The sequence below is a fragment of the Harpegnathos saltator genome, unplaced genomic scaffold, assembly GCF_003227715.2.
Source record: "Harpegnathos saltator strain DR-91 unplaced genomic scaffold, Hsal_v8.6 scaffold188, whole genome shotgun sequence".
NCBI classification, from domain to species: domain Eukaryota; kingdom Metazoa; phylum Arthropoda; class Insecta; order Hymenoptera; family Formicidae; genus Harpegnathos; species Harpegnathos saltator.
The window spans coordinates 1183680-1206130 of NW_020229970.1; the positions used below are offsets into that span (position 1 = coordinate 1183680).

The 22451-nt window shown below is 37.4% G+C and overlaps 1 protein-coding gene across 1 annotated transcript; it reads right to left on the reverse strand.

Annotated features, from left to right (window-relative positions):
- Positions 1-2842: 2842 nt before the first annotated feature.
- LOC112588294 (uncharacterized) lies at positions 2843-4949 on the reverse strand. The gene is made up of 4 exons (XM_025297769.1): positions 4722-4949; positions 4555-4652; positions 4289-4360; positions 2843-3009 (listed from the first exon to the last, which is right to left on the reverse strand). Exons 1-4 carry the CDS (start codon positions 4736-4738, stop codon positions 2843-2845), a joined length of 354 nt encoding a protein of 117 aa, XP_025153554.1. The 5' UTR covers positions 4739-4949.
- Positions 4950-22451: the final 17502 nt, after the last annotated feature.

Here is a 22451-nt window from a genome sequence, read left to right on the forward strand (position 1 = left end):
GACATAAAACAACTATACTATTTTGTTTACAAATGGCACCACTTTCGAGACTCACTGATTATTACTTTTCTTAAACAGAAATCTCAATTATTTATTACACCTTCTTTTTGTATCAATTAATTTGAACAACTTTTGTCTGAAATATTTTTTTATTTGCTTAATATTTTTTCAGATATATAAAGAAAACTTGATAACTTTTTCAATATTTAACTCACGATATCTCGCTAACTATTTGTCGGAAGAAAAAGTGGTACTAGACTTTTTTGCTCTATTTAATCTCAAGAATATATTGTTACAATAGTGTCCTGACTTTTTTTGTTAAAGTTTTATTGATGTTTTGTTGATAATTTTGAAATGTCCAAAAGTCAGTAAATTAACAAAAATTAGGGCGCTATTATAACAATATATTCTTGAGATTAAATAGAGCAAAAAAGTCTAGTACCACTTTTTCTTCCGACAAATAGTTAGCGAGATATCGAGAGTTAAATATTGAAAAAGTTATCAAGTTTTCTTTATATATCTCAAAAAATATTAAGCAAATAAAAAAATATTTCAGACAAAAGTTGTTTAAATTAATTGATAGAAAAAGAAGGTGTAATAAATAATTGAGATTTCTGTTTAAGAAAAGTAATAATCAGTGAATATCTCGAAACTGGTGCCATTTATAAACAAAATGATATAATTATTTTATGTCCCCCTTGAAATCATACAACTTTTATCCAAAACATTTTTTTCTAAAATGCTTGGTTTTCGAGATATTTTACCGGTCTGGGACTTTTTCCTCATTCTGTATAATTCTTTTCAATGTTACTTCTACTGTACGTGGTGAACGAAGAACATTTTTAGAGATTTTATATACCACATTAATGCGAAATCATGTTTGAGGGATTTCACCGCTCGGTTACGTGTCCTGCAAAGTTTACACTTGTTCGCGTCGCAAGATGTGAACTTCTGAAGAAATGTTGATAACACAAATTTCATTAGAGGGAGAGTTCATGTGGCTTTGCTAACTAAAACTTTATCGAGAATAAATCACTTTTCTCTTCTTTCCTTTCTCACGATTGGTAGTAGAATAGTAAGACAGGTTCTAACCCAGGAGTGCTGAGGGGGACGCGGGGAAGCGGGGAACTCAGGGCGCGGGGAAGAGGAACTCATGGTGGGACGTCACGCAAGATGGCGGTCGTGATGTCACGCATACGTCACGAAAAAAATGTACTGGGGTGTAGGTAGACTCGAACCCGGGCTCTCGCGGTTACTATCCAATGCTCCAAAGCTCCTAGACTACCCTCGTCTGTTGCTATTGGACGTCTAGTGAAGGTTCTTAGAGTATGTATGATGACGTCACGAGAGAAAAGATAAGTCGAAACTAGGTCAGACTCAAACCCCAAGCCCTTCGTTTACTGTCTCATATCGAACGTCTCAAACATTTATCGAACGTCTCTCGAACGTCTATCGAACGTCTATCGAACGTCTCTCGAACGTTTATCGAACGTTTCTCGAACGTCTATCGAACGTCTATCAAACGTCTGTCGAACGTGTATCGAACGTCTCTCGAACGTTATTTGCGGTATAATAAGCATTATAAGCAAATAAAGAAGCATTTTTATTAAACACAATTACCATATAAAATTCTAAGAAAGGGGATAAGCGTGTTAGAAGAAACATCTGTACATTTGAAATAATGTTTTATTATATAGCGTCGTACAATTTTCTTCGAGACTACCAATTGAAAATATTTAGTACATTTTGTAATGCACAATTTTTCATATGATTCCCAGCAAACACAAACATGTAACAGTTACATTACCGTAATGTAACGAAATGTGACATGTAATGTAACGTGCATGTTGTATGTAACATACATGTTCGTTAAAATTTCCTACTCATGCGAAGTGACAAATACATTACATAAATATAAGATGTTACTACAATGTTACATAACCGTTACATTAGTTACAAGAAGGTAATGCAACAGTTATATAAGTTGATAAAAGATTATATAACTGGAACATAACTTATTTAACTGTTATATAACTATTGTTATTTTGTTATATAATAGTAACATGACTATTATTAAAATCGCCGGATATATTAGAAAACCTCCTAACTCCAAATTTTGACAAAACTGAGATACTATATGCACATTGATGTATCAATACGTATATAGTATCTAATTTCGTAACAAATTGGAATTAGGTTTTCTAATTATACGATATCCTAAAAGAGAACAACAAATTCTTGATTAATTGTAGGAAAACCAAACATTTTGTTAAATTAGAGAATGTGGCTTGTGTTTGTTGAAGATGATCAAATCATTTTTTTACAAATGTAATTGTAACATTTGTCAATAAAATAAAATATATAATTATAAAATATTTATTAACAAAAATACTCCCTTATAAGTGTCTCAACTAATATTTAATGTAATTCTCACTATTTATTATCTTATATTTAATATATAACAAGAAATAAATATTATTTTACATATAAGTATCATTTAATGCATTTATTGTCGAAGTAATAAGAAATAATTTTTTAAAATGTTGTTAAAATAATATTTTTACCTATCTCAAAAACTTTATATATATTTAAATTTGTTCATATGTATTCTGAATTAAATTTTTATTATATACGAAACACATAAAACAAAAATAAAACAAATGTTTAAGATAAAAATCTATAAAGAACTATACCTATCTCAAAGACTATATATATTTAAATCTGTTTATATGTATTCTGGATTAAACTTTTATCATATACTAAATACATAAAACAAAAAATAAAACAAGGGTTTAAGATAAAAAATAAAAAACGCTATTGGACTATAAAGAACTATAAATTATTAATTTTGGGTATTATTTTCCGCTGCATTTTGGATATTATTTTCCGCTACATTGTTTTCTATTATTTTCTCTTTCTTCTTCCGCTGTTTTGCGAAACGTAACCATTTTGATACAATAGAATCGAAATCGGTCTCCATGAATGTACTATATTGCGATGTTATCTTTCCTGAAAAGAAAAAAGATATGTATTAACTGATACAAATGTTCTAACAATAAAAATTGTGATTTATGTATATATTTTTGTATGTATGTTGTATATAAAACATACTTTTCATAATTTGGATGAAATGCAAGTCATAGATTTTAAAATTATTGCGTTTTCCTTTCCACGAGCATTTCATTGCGCATTCGTTTGTAAATATGTTTTTTAAACTGCGATGGATGTTGTCTTTAACGTTACACCCACCAGTCTTGTTTAGCAACTGTTTTTATACAAAAAACCAGAAAGAGATAATTAAGTAAGAAGATATTAAAACAAGTATGAAGTGCATTAAATTCTCACAATTTAAGACTTATGTAGACAAACGTGCATATAGTTCTACAATGTATATGCACAAGAAAATTAACCAATCGTGTGTAAAATTTATATAATATTCATTGATAGATTATAATCGATTTTCTTATGCATATACAATATGAGGTGATACTAATTTAAACATCAAAAAGAAATAACAATGTTGAAAATGAAATACCCGTCCAGGTAATGATATTTTTATTTCCTATTTCATATATATATATATATATATATACAGGGTGTTTGATAGCTGATCATGCAGACGAAAGTTGGAGATAGATTGGGTGTAGCCGAGAAGAAAAGTCATGTACCATAATGTCAAATTGGCAATAGTTACCGAGTTATAAATTAAAACATGTGAGCCAACGAGCGCGTAGAGAGCGGAGGGCGGCCGCAGTAAGCACGTAGACATTTGATACAGGCGGAGTCAGCGAATGGCGATAGGCGAGCGCGCGCAGCGAGGGGCAACGTAAGCGACAAAAGGCGATCGCGCGCGACGAGGAGCGAGCGAGAGCTTTTTCTTTATAGCTTTTTCCTTATAGCTCGCTCGCTCCTCGTCGTTCGCGCTCGCACGCTCTTCGTCGCGCTCGCTCGCCTCTTATCGCTTGCGCTCGCTCGCTCCTCATCATCCGCGCTTGCTCGCTCCTCGTCGCGCGCGTTCACCTCTTGTTGTTTACGTTGCCCCTCGCCGCGCGCGCTCGCCTATCGCCACTCGCTGACTCCGCCTGTATCAAATGTCTACGTGCTTACTGCGGCCGCCCTCCGCTCTCTACGCGCTCGTTGGCTCACATGTTTTAATTTATAACTCGGTAACTATTGCCAATTTGACATTATGGTACATGACTTTTCTTCTCGGCTACACCCAATCTATCTCCAACTTTCGTCTGCATGATCAGCTATCAAACACCCTGTATATTTGTAATGCATGTACCTTGTAATATTATCGGGATATTCGAGCTTTGCTTTTCCTCAGGTCTTGTGAGCAATGGGTCATTTATTTCGTCTGAAAATATATGACTATTATATTATATTGATAAATTAAAAATATAATTATTACACACACACACACACACACAAACACGAATACGCGCGCGCGCACACATACACACACACACAACACACAGAATATAATTACTATATTTGCTTAATGTTATATAATAAAATATCATTTTGTGAAGTTACATAATTATTACTTACTTGTATCAGTAACTGGTACAATGTTATAAAATTCGTTTAATTCCAAATTGGAAGGACATGGTGGTAATGATGAAAAGTACCCGTGCAGGTCTGTTTCTCTGTAAACAAATATGAAATTGTAATAAAATTGAAGGATAGAAATATATAGTATTTTTATGATACTTTACTCTTCAGAATTTTTCATGGTTCAATATAATCTATTGTTTCTTCTTCTTCATCGCTTCCATAAGGGTTATATAAAACATGTTGTCTTTTCCCACGCCCGAATCGTTCATCGTCAGTCGTTTCATAAATCTAATCTGCTGCACACTTTCGTGCTGATTCTAGAGATGCTATAGTAAGAACAAGAAATATAGCATTCAGGTTTGTTGTATATATGAAAGAAAATATCACAATAAAGAAATAACATGTAGAAATATAAAAGAAAGCATAATATTAACCCTTGGTATATTAGATGGGATATGACATCCCAGCAAAATCTAAACTTCAATAATTTTTTAAGAAATACTATACGGAAATTGCCGTTTCATGCAGTTAGAAGTTGTGACGTTGTATTTTTATTCAAATGATATATTTGTAGATAGATAGTGTTCAGAGTAAAATTAACCCTACAGGGTTCAAAGCATGACTGTTTTTCATTCGTGGAGTTAATGATAACTTTAAAATATAAAATATTACGATTATTATTAAAGTGTATTTTTGTGTTTAATACATATTTAATGCGTATTTAAAACATATTTTAAATGGAATTAGTAATGAACTTTGATTAAAAATCTAAGCTATATTCGTTTTAAAGCTGTTGCATATTGTGACTAATATTTTATATCTTTATAATTGAGATTGTAAAAAAATTACAGTACATATTAGTCTGCGAGCACATATATTTAATAATTTCCAACAATATATTTCTTATGCTACAATGTACAAAATTCATTCCAAATGATAAAAATTCAGGAGAGATTAATGGAAATACATACCGCAATATTTTATTATGTCCACTTTATGTCGAGACCATGTATCATAATTTGGATGTGCACACTTTGATATTAAGGTTGCACTATTTGCTGTTCGAGGCGGCCACTAACAATGTTCAATGCCGCCATATTCACAAAGCCATGCTGTTGGAATCTCCGAAAATGTTGAATCGGACAAAAATTTTACTTCTGCATAATTTTTATCAAAAGCCATTACCTCCCAATCTGATGTAAAAAACATACGACGTTTCAATCTGTATATGCAGAGTCAGTCATATAACTACAATATTAGTTACCCACATAACACAAATTTCCAAGGAACGTCTTAAGGATGTTCTTAGAATGTCTGCACATTTTAAAGATAGCCCTTGGAGATTTATGCTATCTAGATAATAATAATTATTTTTAGAGTGCAAAAAGTTAAATACAGCATAAAGAAAATGATATTACATTTACACGAAAGAAGTGTTTATATTATTTATATTATATTACTAACCTTGTAAATGTAGTAATCGTCGAATACGAAATCCAACATATGTAAGTTTTCATGTTATAATACTTAACATTCAGATGAAAGAAACATAGGTTTCATTCTTACTCTCAAAATATATAATTACTTTATCATTTAACGTTTAAAAAATGTTGTAAAGCTTTATAGTATCTAATTATTATTAAGTAACATTGAAATAATTATATAGGAACCTACTTCGTGTAAGTTTTTAATTTTTAAGCATTTTCTTTTAATTTGTGTTACTGTAACTGTTATAATGTCCGAATTTGTAATGTTTGATATTAAAAATATACCAAGTGATTGTGAGGGACAGGGAGCTATTAAAACAGATTCTGGGTTTGTAAAACGTTATGCATAAATATATAAAATATTATTTTCTTCTAATATCTTTAAAATAAAAAGTAAAGAGTTATCAGAAAGTAAAGCACAGTTATCGATTTCGTTTTCTGAAATCTTAAAAGTTTTATATTGTAAATGAGATATTTCGTTATTTTTTTTATACAACAATCGGATATTGTTCTATTATATATGATACAATTGGAAGCTAAGATTCTTCATACAAACGATTTGATAACTCTTCTAAAGGTGCTCCCGATTGATGTAACTTCTTTTTCAGTTTTTGCATATGATTTTCATATTTAAAACAACTAAAATTATCTAAAGAACCAAATCTTTGTACGTCATTTGCAAGGTGAAGAAGATTATGCACATTATAAGAAATAAATTCGTTACCATAAATATTTCCAAAATTAGAAACAAACCATAATAATAATGAGTTTGCATAAGCGTTTAATTTTATACATAGCTACTCATCAATCAGTATTCTAATGGCAACACTAAGAGAAAGGAAGTGACTGTAACAAATTGGAGATAATACTGAACGCATTACAACAATTCCACTATACAGCAAAAATTGACGAAATTCTGTCGCCTTCCATTTGTCAATATCATCTAAACTTCTTGGTTTTCGTGCAAATTCAGATGTAATGCATGACTTTAGTGCAATTAAATTTTATGAAATAGATTTTACATTTTCTGCAGATAATCTAATATCTTTATGTCCTCTTATCCATAACTGGAGCAACCTTTTTACAACGCCTAAACAAACTGGATGCATGTAGTCAAGTGGTACTTGGGATACCATGTCAATAGAAAGTCGTTCTAAGATCGAATCACCCGTGATGTTCAATTTGACTCCTGTTTCTGAATGTATCATCTGTACGTACTATTGACAGTTTCTGGGAATACAACTCTATTTCGTATGAAATCTCCTTCCTGTGTACTGCGACGCGACTTTCGCTCGCCGTCGGCAAACTGCCGTCGGTCCACGCGCCTCGGTCGTTCGCACTCGCACCAAAGAGTTGGGCGCCAGGTGCAGTGGGCTGCACCATTCACCAACACGAAACGATACACCACCCAAGGCCGAGACACGCGAATTCGACGGGACCGGTAGCTCCGCGGTATTTTATAGTCGGTAGACGGGAGGGTTCGATCGGGAATCCGGGATTCAGTCGGGAAGACACAAGAATAGAGACGCGCTTCGCTTATCTCAGTCTTTATTCTGTCAGGGATCGGCACGATCCGACCCCTCGATACGGTACACTCCGCGAGACGCTCTCGCGAATTCGAAACTTGCTCTACGCCGATAACTATTACGAGACTCAGTACGTTTGCGACACCGATACAATAAAGCAAGAGGACGGTCTTACAAATGCGGGGACCTCCCGGTGGCGTGGACTCTCGGTCTCCTTCCTCGGGGTCGTTCCTCCGAAATTCCGCCACCAGCGGTAATCCTCCGGGCGCAGGGAACTCCACCAAACTCCGTCGCTCCACCAAACTCCTGCACTCCACCCCGGTACACGGTATCCTTCCGTTCGTTCGCTAACGACAGGCACTCTTCTCGTCCACGATAATTCTCTCTTTTCGGTTCTCGGTAATCGACTTTCGAAGCAAGCGGTAAGAAGAAGCAAAAGAAACGGGAGTGCCCTCTTTTATTTCTTTTGTGTTGTCGCGCTACCCGTCTTTCCCCATTCTTCGTCGTATCTCCCGATACGGCTTGGTCTCACTCTTGCTCGTTCTCTCTCTCTCTCGCTCGCACTCCCGCTGTCTCTTCGTCTAGGCCGGCTTTGTCTAACTGGCGCTCACGCTTCGGACACGGGAACGCCGACAGTTTGGCGCGATATCCCTGCGGGCCTGTGGACAACGGAATCGGCAGCGAGAATCTTTTAAGGCGATACGGAATCGATAATATTACTCATAAGGAAGCGCATTCACCTGGGGTGGCGGTCTTGTCGAGGGGTGTCGTCCTCTTCCTTCTTCCGCTGGTCCCTCCGGTCTTGATGGGCGGCACAGGAGGTCCAGGGGCACAGAGCTCGGGGACGCGGGACCGTTCCACCTGCACGCTCCTATTGCTAACACTAATTAATACGGGGGGGCGCAATGCGGCTCTTCCCCCCCCCCGCAATTCTCGCGCGATGTACTGTCCGCCCCCCTCGCACCCTCGCATAAGGGCCGAAGGTTCGGCCTGGGACGGGCGCCTTCTCGGCTGCCACGTCACAGTACATTTCGAACATGAGAAATAACCAGTATGTCCTTTTGTAAAGGTAATAAATCCCGATTTTGCGGGAGCATCGCACAATACAGCATTCAGAGTAACTGTATATCTCTTGTCGGAAACAATTATACCTATTTCAGACAGGAAGATAAATTCATTTACAAACTTCGCTACATTCATGCACCCAGAATGTGCCACAAGGAAACTCTTAATCCGATTTTACATCCCGTTTTTTTGTTCTTTTTTGTTTTTAGTTTTCTTGTTTTTTTTGTTTTTTTTCATTTTTTCAGTTTTTTTATGTTTATTTTCTTTTAGAATATCTTAAGTATTTTTTTCTTGGAAATTATTCAGTTATTAGCAGAATTTTATAGTATATGTAGAAAATCATAAGTTTACTTAAAAATAAGTTAATATGAAAATAGTTTATCGTGAATTTTCAAACATTTAACTAGTCATTATCAAAGGTTTCCTCATCAGATAATTCTATGCTATCAAGTAGTTGATTAACCATGGCAAATCCAGTATGTTCTTCAGCAACCTCTTCTGTTGTACTGGCGTCATCATCACTATCCTGTTCATCTGCATCTGTCAAAAGTAATTGCGTCACTTCTGTTGGCAACGGTAATCGTTTTTTTTTGCGCATTCGAGATATCATACTCATGTTAGACTGTATTGGATCGGAAGAGTACATTACTCGATAAAATAAATCTTCTAAGTTTGTTTTCCTGCTGAAATGTCTACTGTGACTAAGCCTGAAATTCTTGTAATCCTTATTACGAGATTCGGACGCTTCTTCTCCAAACATTCCTACTGGTAAGACAGAGTGCTTTGTTATATCTCCAGAATGAATTAGTATCTTATGAATTGTCGATGGCATGGGAAACCATGGATATATAGTGAAATATATAACTGTGCAGTATTTGTACAGAACTCCTCGAATTTTTGCACATTGATTGATAGTTGGCACAAAAGAGAAACTAAAATAATCTTCAAATTATGTACCAAGCGGCGAACAATTTGTAAGCAATCAGCAAAAATGTCTGCATTTTGAAATGCTCTGCGTGCTGTATTGCCGTCGTTAGTACTACCACTGCCACTAGTTTTTGGCTTTTCAACTATCAGGCCTAATTTATCATGTAGGGATTTTAACTTTTTGTTCTTCCAACATTTTTTTTCTTCAGGAGTTCTCACCTGCCATTTTTTTATATTGATTCGATACGCTATATGCAAGCAGCATTCAAAAAACCTAGTCCAGGCATGTAACGGGAAAACTCCATATTGAAGTGAATTAGGATCAGGAAGAAACTTGTTTGTTTGTCCAGAAATGTTCTGAGGATCATTGAAATTCTTTGGAGTTGATTTACAAATAGGGCAACTTTGTGAGGACTTGGTATTTGTTAAAATATTAAGTACTTTACCATCAATCAAAGTTAAATGCAGAGAAAAATGAATAATCACCTTCTGATCCGCACTTAATACCATCTCAAAGATTTTCAGCTCGTCGATCTGCTTTTGAATTTCAGCTTTCTGAGACAGAATAACTTCCGCTGATTCTTTAATGAAATGTAATTTAACTGGACGACAAAATCTTGGAGATTGTGAGGAATGATTGTACCAAATTATTTTTTCATTTTGGGTTGTTAATTGCAAGGGAATAAGTGTTGTAGCAAAAATATTTTCATCGCTGAAGTCATCATTATCTGGACTGTTTTTAAAACGCTGTTTATACCTTGAGTGCCCACTGCTACCATTAAACCCCCAAGAACATGTTAAAACTAATTCTACTTCCGTTAATTTACACTATCCATGACTCGAAATAAGATTTCTTCTTGCATTTCAACTATTCGCTGGCCTATATGATTTAATAGTGACTGAAGAGAAACCTGTGCTATGTGTTCATTGATAATGATTGTATCCTTTGATGGCCGTAAAAGGCTTTTAGTTTCTCTTATCTTATTATAAGCAGGCCAAATATCAGCTCCAGACATTTTACACTCTCGACGAATAGCGTTATATACTTCCTTTCATAAAGACTGATCTAATAAGAAAACTAAAGCCTCTAACGGAGTTTTTCCAACGATTGCAATCTCTTTGGTATGCATAAGCTTTCTCATTTTATTAGCGCGAGAAGGGCTCTTCATAAGATCATCGAGTACTGTCCTAAGGTCATTCTTTTTAGATACAGTAGCTGCATGACGAGCTGCTAAAACAAGTATTTGAGGATCATGAGCATTAGCAGAACTAATCGCTGAAATTTCTCGTCTTTTCGATCGATCAGATTTTTCTGTATAATCAAGAGATCTTCTACCAGTACTTGTTTTTATTTTTTTAGGGATGAAGTCAGGTATAACGAATTCTGAATCAAGCCAGTCTTTATTCTTTGAAAGAAATCTGTCAGTTTTCTTACTTGCGGCATTAAATCTAATATTGCGCTTTGTTTTGAGTGTAGATAATGCAACCTTGAGGCGATATAGATTTTCTCCATCTAAATAATTAACATTTTTACCAAGCTTAGATAATATGTATGTGAGGACTGAATCTATTTCTGATGATTTTGAAAGCAACTCAAGAATATCTCGTTTGCTGAATTTCATTTTTTTAGAATAAAATAAGAAATGGTAAATTGACACACATAACATATACATGTAACACAATAACACAAAAGAAATGATGAAACATAAAACATGAATTAGTAAGTGTCCTATTGTAATCCTCTTCCTACAAGACTCATGTAAAGGAGAATATGAGCTTAACCCCTTGATTGCGGATGATCCACATGTGTATCATGAAAGAAGTGGGCTTCCAGTGCTGATGATCCATATGTGTGTCATATATATTTTTTTTTTAATAAATGCATACATATGTTAGTATATTTACATAATTTAACATATTTGCGATTTAAAACAATAATAAAATTATTACAATTATGCTTTATTAACCACTTCGCTGGCAGCGAAAATCAGTATCAACTGACCAAAAATGGCAAGATGTAAATGCTGTTTGATTTTTATAAAGATCGGTATTAGAATGTTTTTCGGGTCGTTGAATACTAATTTGAGGTCCAAATTTGAAAACTCAAAATGGCGGATATAATATGGCGGCCAAAAATATTAAAATTTACCTGATTGTTATGAAATTCGGTATATAGGGGTTTTTAGTGTCGCTGAATACAAAGGACCCCGCATTAACCTTATGGAAAATGGCCCTCAGTGGATTTGGGGATATGTTGTAGTTTTCTGATTTAAGGTCCTTATTATCCTTAACTAAGGTCCTGATTTAATGTTAAATCTGGACATTCCAGGGCTTGTAGCGCCGAAACGGCTCATAGGGTCAAGTTGTGCCCATTGAGACTTTTGTTCAGAATGACGAGAACTACAACATATCCAAAAATTAGCCAAATCCACCGAGGGCCATTTTCCATAAGGTTAGTGCGGGGTACTGGTCCTAATTCTTGCCATTTTGAACTTTAAAAATTTGACCTCAAATTCGTATTCAGCGACCACAACCTCCCCCAGATATCGAGTTTCATTACAATTATACAGATTTTAATTTTTTGGCCGCCATATTGGATCCGCCATTTAGAATTTTAAATTTTTGACCTCAAATTCGTATTCAGCGAACAAAAAATTCCATAGATATCGAGTTTCATAACAATCAGATAGATTAAATTTTTTAGGCCGCCATATTGGATCCGTTACTTTGTATTTTGAAAGTTTGACACTGAATTCATACTCATTGACACGAAAAACCCCTAGATACCGAGTTTCATAACAAACACATAGATCTTTAATTTTAGCTGCCATATTGGAATCGCCATTTTGAATTTTGAAATTTTGACCATAAATTCGTATTCAGTGATTCGAAAAATGCCTAGATACTGAGTTTCATAACAATCAGATAGATTTAATTTTTTAGGCCGCCATATTGAATCCGTTACTTTGTATTTTGAAAGTTTGACACTGAATTCGTATTCATCGACACGAAAAACTCCTAGATACCGAGTTTCATAACAAACACATAGATCTTTAATTTTAGCTGCCATATTGGAATCGCCATTTTGAATTTTGAAATTTTGACCGCAGATTCGTATTCAGCGATCCGAAAAATGCCTAGATACCGAGTTTCATAGCAATCAGATAGATTTTAATTTTTTTGACCGCCATATTGAATCAGCCATTTTGAATTTTGAAATTTTAACAACAACAATTTTAACAAAGATTCTTATTCAGCGACCTCGAAAACCGTTTGTACATATTTATTTGTCACATTTGACTTATTACTTAATGCTGCGCAGTTTGGGCCCACTTGTGCAATTTAGGCGTCTACAGCGAAGGGGTTAAGATATATGGAGACGTGACATCGCATCACGATGAATGAATTCAAAATCGGCAACTTTGAAACACTATTCTTACCAGTTTGGAAACAAATTTGACAAAATCTCGAATTCTCGATAGTTCTTAGGATCTTCTAGCTTACCATGTATTCAAGTAAGTACGACTTACGGTATCAAATATGATTTTTCTTTAGCGTTGTAATAAAAAATCGACAAAAAGGCGCCTATTCAAGTTATAGTATCCTTACGAGCAATTTGACGTATCATATGATTGATTTTAGAGTGAAAGCTCAGGGAAAGTTTCATTTGAAATTGAACAAGTGTACTATAAGATTTGAAATTATTAGTTTTATCAGACGAAACAAAGTCAATGTACCATGAAGAACTTCATATATTGATAAAAATAACTTTATTTGTTCAATTTAATAATAGGAATGTATTGATATAATATCTGATAAGAAAAGATTCATAACAAAAGGTATACGAAAGTCATAGAACGTTTAGATTTGCAAACACAGTTGTTTACATTCAAATCTTTCCACAAGCAATATCAATTAACATAAAGCAACAATATTTCAACATTTACTGTAGGAAAGTGTATATAAATAGATAATATCACAAATGTTTGATTTCATGTAAGTTCAAAAAATTGCATTTTGGCCAACCACAGTGGACTTCTGGCCCATTGTGCATTGCAATGACCATAATAGTTTAATTCACGTCTAATAATAATAAGTTGATTCTTTCGTCTGTTTGATAAGTGTTGAAAACTTTTTGACATTATTATGTCTTTTCTGTGAATACTACAATATATTAATGCTGAGAATAATTATATTTGTAACATAAAAATATGTCCATTTAACAAATACTTACTAATACACTGTATATTCAGAAGATATATTGTGTATCGTATTCCCTTGAAACGTGGCAAAATGCTAAAATATACAACAAAATTACATATAACACATAATATGTGCATGTCAATTGTAACGCTATGTACTTTTCATTATTAGTAAATATGTAGAAATACTACTTCACCAAAAACCGTATTTATTTTTAATAATCTATAAAACAAGCTACAAAAATATATATGTATACATTTTAAGACTGAAGTATAAGATGTTTTATCTAATGTAACCTAATTCCTCTATATTTTACTATCTCAAACTTTCTTGTTATTTAATTGATTTAGTTACTTATTTTAATAAAACAAATAATAGAGGTTTGAAATAGCCAGAGCAAAGCGACAAGGGAGTTAGGACAAGAAAGTACTTTGCTAATTAACAGTTACATGAAAGACAAAAATCGCTAAAGAACTTAACTCCCTTGTATTTTGCTGCAGCTATCCTAAATTTCTCCTTGTTATTTAATTAATCTTTTTAAATAAAACATAATAGGGAGATTTGGGACATTCGCTGCAAAATACAATGAAGTTAGGTACTTATATCCCAGTACATTTTTCTCTCGTGACGTATGCGTGACGTCACGGCCGCCATCTTGCGTGACGTCTCACCATGAGTTCCCCTTCCCCACACGACGTCATACCCCGCGCCCTGAGTTCCCCGCTTCCCCGCGTCCCCCTCAGCACTCCTGGGTTAGAACCAGTCTTACTATTCTACTATTGGTTTATGAGAACGTGACACGTATACGATATCGCACTGAAATAATGATGAGAAATACACTTCTATGCGAAGAATTTTCCGCTCGGGTTTCTTCGTACAAGGCAAGATAACCGCGCATTTTGCAAAGTTAATGTAAGTTAAGGAAAATAGCGGCAATTTTTTTCTCGGCGAGATAAACGTTCTCGACTAAAAAATTTCGTTCACTCATTGTACAAACATTTACGTACACAAAACGTAATAGTGGGCCGCTTCGAGCGCATTGTGTATATTTACATATGTAAAATAAATATTGGTTCGACCAGCATCTTACGTCATAATCTATTTTTTCAAGCTATGTGTAAATTTTGGAAACTCTTAAATCTTCATACTTGATGGAGCGGATTTTAGAAATGCGATCAAAGGGACTGACTTATAAATCAGCAGGGTGTTTACTGTCTGGAAAAACCTGGAAAATCAGGAAAAACTCAGGGAATTTGTTTATGTCTAGAAAATCAGGGAAAAGTCAGGAAATTTTATTAGAAATAAGGGAATTTTTTTGAATTTGTTTTTTTTTAATTTTCTTATATTACAATCGATAATTTATTGACTGAGTTGTCAGCGGCAAGAAATAGCCCTGTGTTACCACGGACTTGCCTTCCTCCTTCCCTCTTGCCGTGAATCTTCTCTCTGGTGATACTCGTCTCGGTTCGTTCGTTGCTTCGGCTATATTTGATTGCGGTTCGGCACTATTCGTTCTCCTTTTCTGTTTCCTACTCTCTTGACTCTCGACCAGTATCGCACATGCACCATGCACGCTGACAAGCGTTAACAAGTTACATCTGACTTAATCGTTTTACCATGAATTGGCCATTACGGTTACTTAATTGGGATCGTTTAAGGTGAATTTGTTGCTACTCGTTGTTATAAACGATAATTGTGAAGGAAATGGGCCTCTCTTCACCGATTTGGTTGAAAGATTGTGTATTTTGGTGCGTAAAATACGATTCTGAAAGAAAAAATTGTCGTTCTCAAGGTGGTCAAAAGTTATGAAATAGTGAAAAATGATACTTGTGGGGGTTAGGAAATCTGTCATGTCGATAATGTAGAAAGACATATCGTCAATATTGAAGGACATAAATAACTAATATGTACGTGTAAATAGTACATATTAGTTATTTATATCCTTCAATTCATACCCAAATAGCACAAGATGTCCTATGGACGTCCATTTTATGTCCATTTTACGTTCACACGTCCATGAACGTGAAATGGACATCCATCGTATATCCGATTACTCTCGCTTAGTCTACCTTATCATCTACCTTATCATCTATCGCTGACTTCCGTTTCCTCGCTTTCATTCCTTCTCCTCGTTCACTCATTCATTCCTTCATTAATTCTCCCCCCTCCCTACCTCCTCCATATTCCCTCCCTCCCTCCATAGCTCCACCTCCCTCATCCATCCCTCCCCCTCCCTTCCTCTCCCAGCATCCTCTCCACCACGCTTCTCCATCCCTCTCCTTCCCCTTCCCCCATCTCGTGCATTCTTCCCACACGTGTTCCCACGTTTCCTCTCTCCCTCCACACATCCTACACATCCTCCTTCCTTGTTCTTCCCAGTATCTCCCCTCCCTTATTTCATTGCCCATCCTAAACCTTAATACTCTTCTCCATCTTTTCTCTGCCCATCCTTTTTTCAAATATGCCGGGATCCCCTCCCCCTTTATATATCTGTACTATTTATTATATCTGGATTCTCTTATTCTTTGCCATCTTTCTTCCTTCTGTGCTCCCCTGTCTCTTTCTTCTATTGTCTCGTACTCCCTCACCCCCTGCTCTTCTTTTCCTATCTCCCTCTCTCTCATAAACTTCCTTCTCTCCTGTTCCAATCTTCCCATCACTTTCTACTTCCTCCATTTCTCTCCATCTCTCTACTTCCTCTCATCTCCTTCCAGCATCTTCTCGCCACCTCCCCCCTTTGCCCTCTTGCAGCCTCCTTTCAAAATTCCATGCCATTTTTCCTGCTCTCCCTCTCATCTTCTCTCTCTCTCTGTCTCTTCTCTTATCATATAGCCTGGCGTACTCTAATCTGCTCTCATCGTCCACCTTATATATATCTTTCATGCGTTCCTTCCATTTCCATCCTTTCTTTCCACCCCCATATCTCCGCTCCATATCCCATCAGTGTCCACACTAATTTGTCATATAACCATATCCTTCTTCCCCAGTCTTTTCCCTAACCACAATCTTTTACCTATACCCCACACTTCCCTCATCACTACCACCGCTTTCCTATTTCTTTCTCTCACCTGTGCCTCCTGTTCCTCGTTATTTTGCATCACATATCCCAAATACCTGTACTCCTTTACCTCCTCTAGTTTCTTGCCTTTCCACCTCTATTCCATCCTCTTTTTCCTTCCTCTCCCACTCCTGAATCTCATCATCTTTGTTTTCCTTGTATTCAATTCCAACCCCTTTCCTTCTAGATATCTTTCCAGCCTGCTTATCATCATTTTCATTTCCTGCTCCTCTTCTGCCATCATTATTGTGTCGTCTACATAGGATAAGGTATACACTTTTTCTCCACGTATCCTTACCCTTCCCCACCTCCCCTTCGAAATCTCTTCCTCTAAAGTGGCCAACATTATGTTGAACAATATTGGACTTAGTGGGCATCTCTGCCTAACTCCTTTTGCCGTCCAAAACTCTTCCCCCATTATCCTGCCTATCCTTATCCTATTCTTTGTTTCCCTCTCCATCTATTTCCTCTACTCTGTCCACCAGTCCTTCGCTCACTCCCCTCTCCCTTATCGCTCCTATTAATCTCTCCCTATCCACCGAATCAAACGCGGCCTTTAAGTCCACAAATATTGTTGCTGTCAACTTCCCTCTCTTTTTTCCCAACTGTCTGTTTATCACATAGTTCAACACATGCACCTGGTCTATTGCCCCCATCCCTTTCCTGAATCCTGTTTGGCTTCCTGACAGCATCCCTTTTTCCTCCACTTCTTCTCTTAGCCTTTCTGCCAATACCGCCGCGTACACTTTGTATAGCGACGGCATTAGTGTTACTCCCCTATATTCTGTCACCTTATCTCCTTTTCTATTCTTAATCAGTGGGACTATTACCCCCTCCTTCCAGTTCTCGAGTCACCCCTCCTCCCTCCATACTCTTCTGCACACCTCCCCCACGCATCTTTCCATCTCCTCCCCTCCATATTTCCATACCCCATTTGGAATCCCGTCACTCCCCATCGCCTTTCCGTCTTTCAGCTCTTTTATACTCCTCTTCATTTCCTCCCATCCTAATTCCTGCTCTCCATCTTTCTTCCTTTTTCCTACTTCCCCTTTCCTCACCTTCCTCTCCACTCCTCCCAATAGTCTCATAAAATGTTCCTTCCACTCCTCCATTCCAATCTGTTCATTTATTCTCTCTCCCCTCTTCCTTTCCCTCTTTACAATTTCCCATACTCTCCCTTCTGTCCTCGCTCCCTCCACCTCTTTCTCCATTCTCTCCCTCTTCTTTTTTTCCTCCTATCACATAGCCCTTTATATTCTTTCTTCCTTTCCCTGTACTCTCCCCCGTTTCTCGTCCGCCCTTTTCTCTACTTTCTCAGCTTTCCTCTCATTTCCTTTTTCTTCTTACATTCCTCGTCCCACCACCTTCCTCTATTCTTTCCCTCCCCCTTCCTCTCTTCCTCACTGTTCCTCACGGCCTTCTTTATCCTGTCATACACTACCTCCATCTCCTCGTCTATGTTTTCCTGTCCTCCTTGTATCCTTTCCATTTCCCTTCTAAATCTCTCTCTCCCTTCTTCATCCCGCATTCCCCTGCTCTTCCCTTCTTCCTTCCTGCCCTCCCTCTTCTTCCTTCTCCTCTCTCCGTTTATCCTATTGATTGGTGATCTGACTCTATCTCTTCTCCTACTTCCATCCTTTCCACTTCCTCTATCACCTCCCCATTACGTAACACATAGTCTATTACCGATGCTCCCCTTCCCCTCGTGTAGGTCAACTCTCCTCTCTCATCTCCATACATTCCCCCGTTCAATATCGCCCACCCCCTTTCCTCTACTATCTGCACTAATCTCTTTCCCTCCTTGTTAATCTTTTTATCTCTCGATCTTCTCTTTGCTCCTTCCTCCCTCCAACCTTCATTCCCTCTCCATCCTCCTTCCTCACCCGTTCTCACATTAAAGTCCCCTCCTATGATCGTTCCACTATCCTCTTCTCTTTCCTCCATCCATTTCCTTACTCCTTCCATTTTCCTTTCTATATCTCCATTTACATACACACCTATTATCCTCCATTTCCTCCTTCCTAATCTTATGACGCTTTTAATTCTTCCTTCCTGCTCTTCCCCTTCTTCCTCCTCTTCTATCTCCTCCATTCCTTCCTTACCCCCATCAACATACCTCCTCTCGCTCTGCCGTTCTTATTTCTTCTTGTCGCTAGTTGCACTTTCCAATTGAATTCCCTTGGCAGTCTCCCCCTCATTTTTTCCCACTTCTTCTTCCCCATCCATATTTCTATCAATGTAACTACATCCTATCCCTTTATTCCTTCCCAGAACTCTTTGTCTTTATTTCCCACTCCTGCCACATTCCAAAACAAAATCTTGCATATGTTTTCCCTTCCCTTCTCTCCTCTCTTCCCACTCTCCCCCCTCCCCCCTCCCCTTCTTTACTCCATTCTCCTCCGCCCTCCCTGCCCCTATCTTTCCCCCGTCTCTCCCCTTGTTCTCCCCTCACTGTCCCTCAATTCTTCCTCTTCCTCATTACACCTCCACCATTTTCCGTCTATCTGAATCTTTCCATATTTCCCCCATATGCTTTTTCCTCTTTCCCTTTCCTCTCTTGCAATCTCTTCTAGCTTCCATCTCATCTTTCTCTCTCTCCATGTCAAGTCGTCATCTATCCTTATTCCCTTTTCCCTTAGCTCCCTTCTTCTTAACATTATCTCCTTTTCCTCTTTCACTCTGTCCATCCTCATCATTATTCTTCCTTCTTCGTTCTCTTTTCCTCTTCCTATTCTTTTTACTCCCTTTACTTCCACTTTTATTCCCATATCCTTGAACATCTTCCTCAGCCTTTCCCCTACCTCCTTCTCTCCTCCTCTCAATCCCCCTATTATCACATTCTTTCTTCTTTCCTCTCTTTCATTTATTTCTATCCTCCTCTCCATCCCTCTCATTCTTTCCCATATTTCCTTCACCTTCCTCTCTTCCCTTCTCCCCTCCCCTCCCTTTGTCTCCTCCTCCAAACGCTCTATTTTCCCTCTCATTTCCTTTCTCTCTCTTTTCCACTCTATCTCCCTTTCTTCCATTTGTTTCCTCAGTTTCTCCCGTTCCTTTTTCATCTCTTTCCCTTGCTTTCTTACCTCTTCTCTCAGTGCTTTCTTCATTTCCTGTAACCCCTCCTTCACCTCCTTCGTCCATTCCTCCATCATTCTGCTACACCAACCCGTTTCTTCCCCCCCTCCCTCTTCCTCTTTCCTGTGCGGCGACCTCTGTATTTTTCTTCCTTGTTTAAAGACACCCCTCACTTCCTCCCCCACTGCCCTCTCCTCTTCTTTTGATGTCACCATTCTCTCCCTTTTCCTCTTTCCTAGTTCCTTTAGCATGCTTTCTGCACTTCCTCTCCTCTCTCTCTATCTATCATCTCTCCTATCACCTCTCTCTACTAGTTTCTCATTTCTCTCTGTCACTTCCCACTCTGCCCCTCACCCTCTCTCCTCTCACCCACAATACACTGTCTCCTGTCCGCCTAGTAACGCTGTCCTGTCCTAATCTCCAGTCTCTACTTCCCCTATCTCGCTTCCTGTCTAGTTTTATCCTTCCTAGTGTCCTTTTCCCCTATCCTCTATTCTTCCTTCCTTTCTTACCTTTTCCTACTCCTAGGCCTTTCAACTGTCTCGTCGCTCCTTCCAACCTAACCTCTTTTTTATCTCGTTCTTTTCATTCCCTTCTCTCTTCTCCCGTCCCTCTTCCACACTCACCCACTCTCCTCCACTGGCCTTTCCTCCTCCACCCACCACTCTCTACCTCACCCTTCATTGCTTCTCCCTCTCTCTCTCTCTCTCTCTCTCTCTCTCTCTCACAACCCTCTTTCACACTCTCCCTATTTCGCCACTCTCTCACACTCGTTCCGAAAACGGAAGTCCCATCAATGTTAACTAGTAAATTTAATTTTTGTGATTATTCCTCTAATAAATTGATAAGCTTTTCAACTGCAGATTGAACTCCAATGTGTGAATGAGTGCCTGAACCTATAAGTTTGCTGAATATGTGTCGAGGAATATGAAGCAAAGTTCTGGGATCTTGAGGCACACAAATATTAGCTTCTGATCTTAATAATTGTAGCAAATCTCGTAAAGCTGAATGTGAAATGTTATGCGATATTGCCCATAATCGTAATTTATTGATAAAATTATTTTCATTATTTTCTATTAGGAGTACAAATAAGTTTCCGCCGTTTTCTATCAAAAATTAGGAATTTATTGTGAAAGAACGGTACATTACGTTTTATTCAAAGTATTGTCCATCACTAGCCACTACTTTTCCCCATTTCTGGCAGCATTCGGATACCACGTCGGAAGAACTCTTCATCTTTTGAGGCTATCCACGAATCGACCCAATTTTTAGTATCTTCATATGATGTAAAACGCTGCTTAGACAGGCCATGTGCTATCGACCGGAACAAGTGATAATCGGAAGGGGCAATGTCTGGTGAATACGGCGGGTGGAGTAGGACTTCCCAATTAAGTGTTTCCAAATAGGTTTTGACCGGTTTTGCAACATGTGGCCGAGCGTTGTCATGTATAGGAGAATAATTTTGTCGTATCTGGAGTAGTAATGGGCGCGTTTTTCCTTGAGTGCTCCGCTCAATCTCATTAATTGTGTTCGATAGAGAGCTCCAATAATTTTCGCTCGGTTTGAGCAACTCATAATACACGACACCAAGCTGATCCCACCAAATACACAGCATGAGTTTTTTCCATGAATATTCGGTTTGGCTGTCGATGTTGAAGCATGGCCAGGTGGTCCCCATGATTTTCTTTTCTTTGAGTTATCGTAGTGGATCCATTTTTCATCACCAGTGACTATACGATGCAAGAAACCCTTTCTTTTATGCCTGGCAAGCAGCATTTCACACGTGCAAAATCGGCGTTCAACGTCTGTCGGCTTCAGTTCATATGGAATCCAATTTCCTTGTTTTTTAATCATTACCAACGATTTTAAACGATATGAGATTGCTTGTTGAGTCACTTCTAGTGTAAGTGCAAGTTCTTCTTGCGCTTGGTACGAATCTTCCTCCAATAATGCTTCCAATTCCGTGTCTTCGGATCCTTAAATAAATGTTCTGCAAGATGCGCAGCATTAGAATTTGCATTTAAAGAAAAAATACCACGAGCGTACAATTTCCACAGCTTTTTTTTATAAAGGGATATACTACACAGAACTTTTGCCCTTGTGGAGTAATCATTGGCAATAATTTGTCCACGCTCGAGAACATCTATAACTAATTAAAAAAAAAGATTTTTTTACATAAGGTCACAAACGTTTTCTTTATAATTACTTCGCATGCCAGTGCCACTTGCGATGACGTGAAAGATAGCATCAAATGCGCAAGTTTCCGTCACAACAATATATTCCTTATCAACTATAGTTGCGTTACATAAATTTCCATTTTTCATAATTGGAATGCCAATCGCTTTTTTCGAGTCAATAAAATTCCAATCTGGGCAAGGCGTCAAATAATTTTTCCGACTTTCTTTAGAAACTCGTTGCGTCTTATCTACTTTTATTTTGGACCGCCAGTTTTCAATTTCATTTAATGACTCGCAATAATCATGCGCTATTGTAGAAGAATCGGTTTCGTTTATATTAATAGTTCTTCCTACGCTTACAATTTTTTCTGTTATG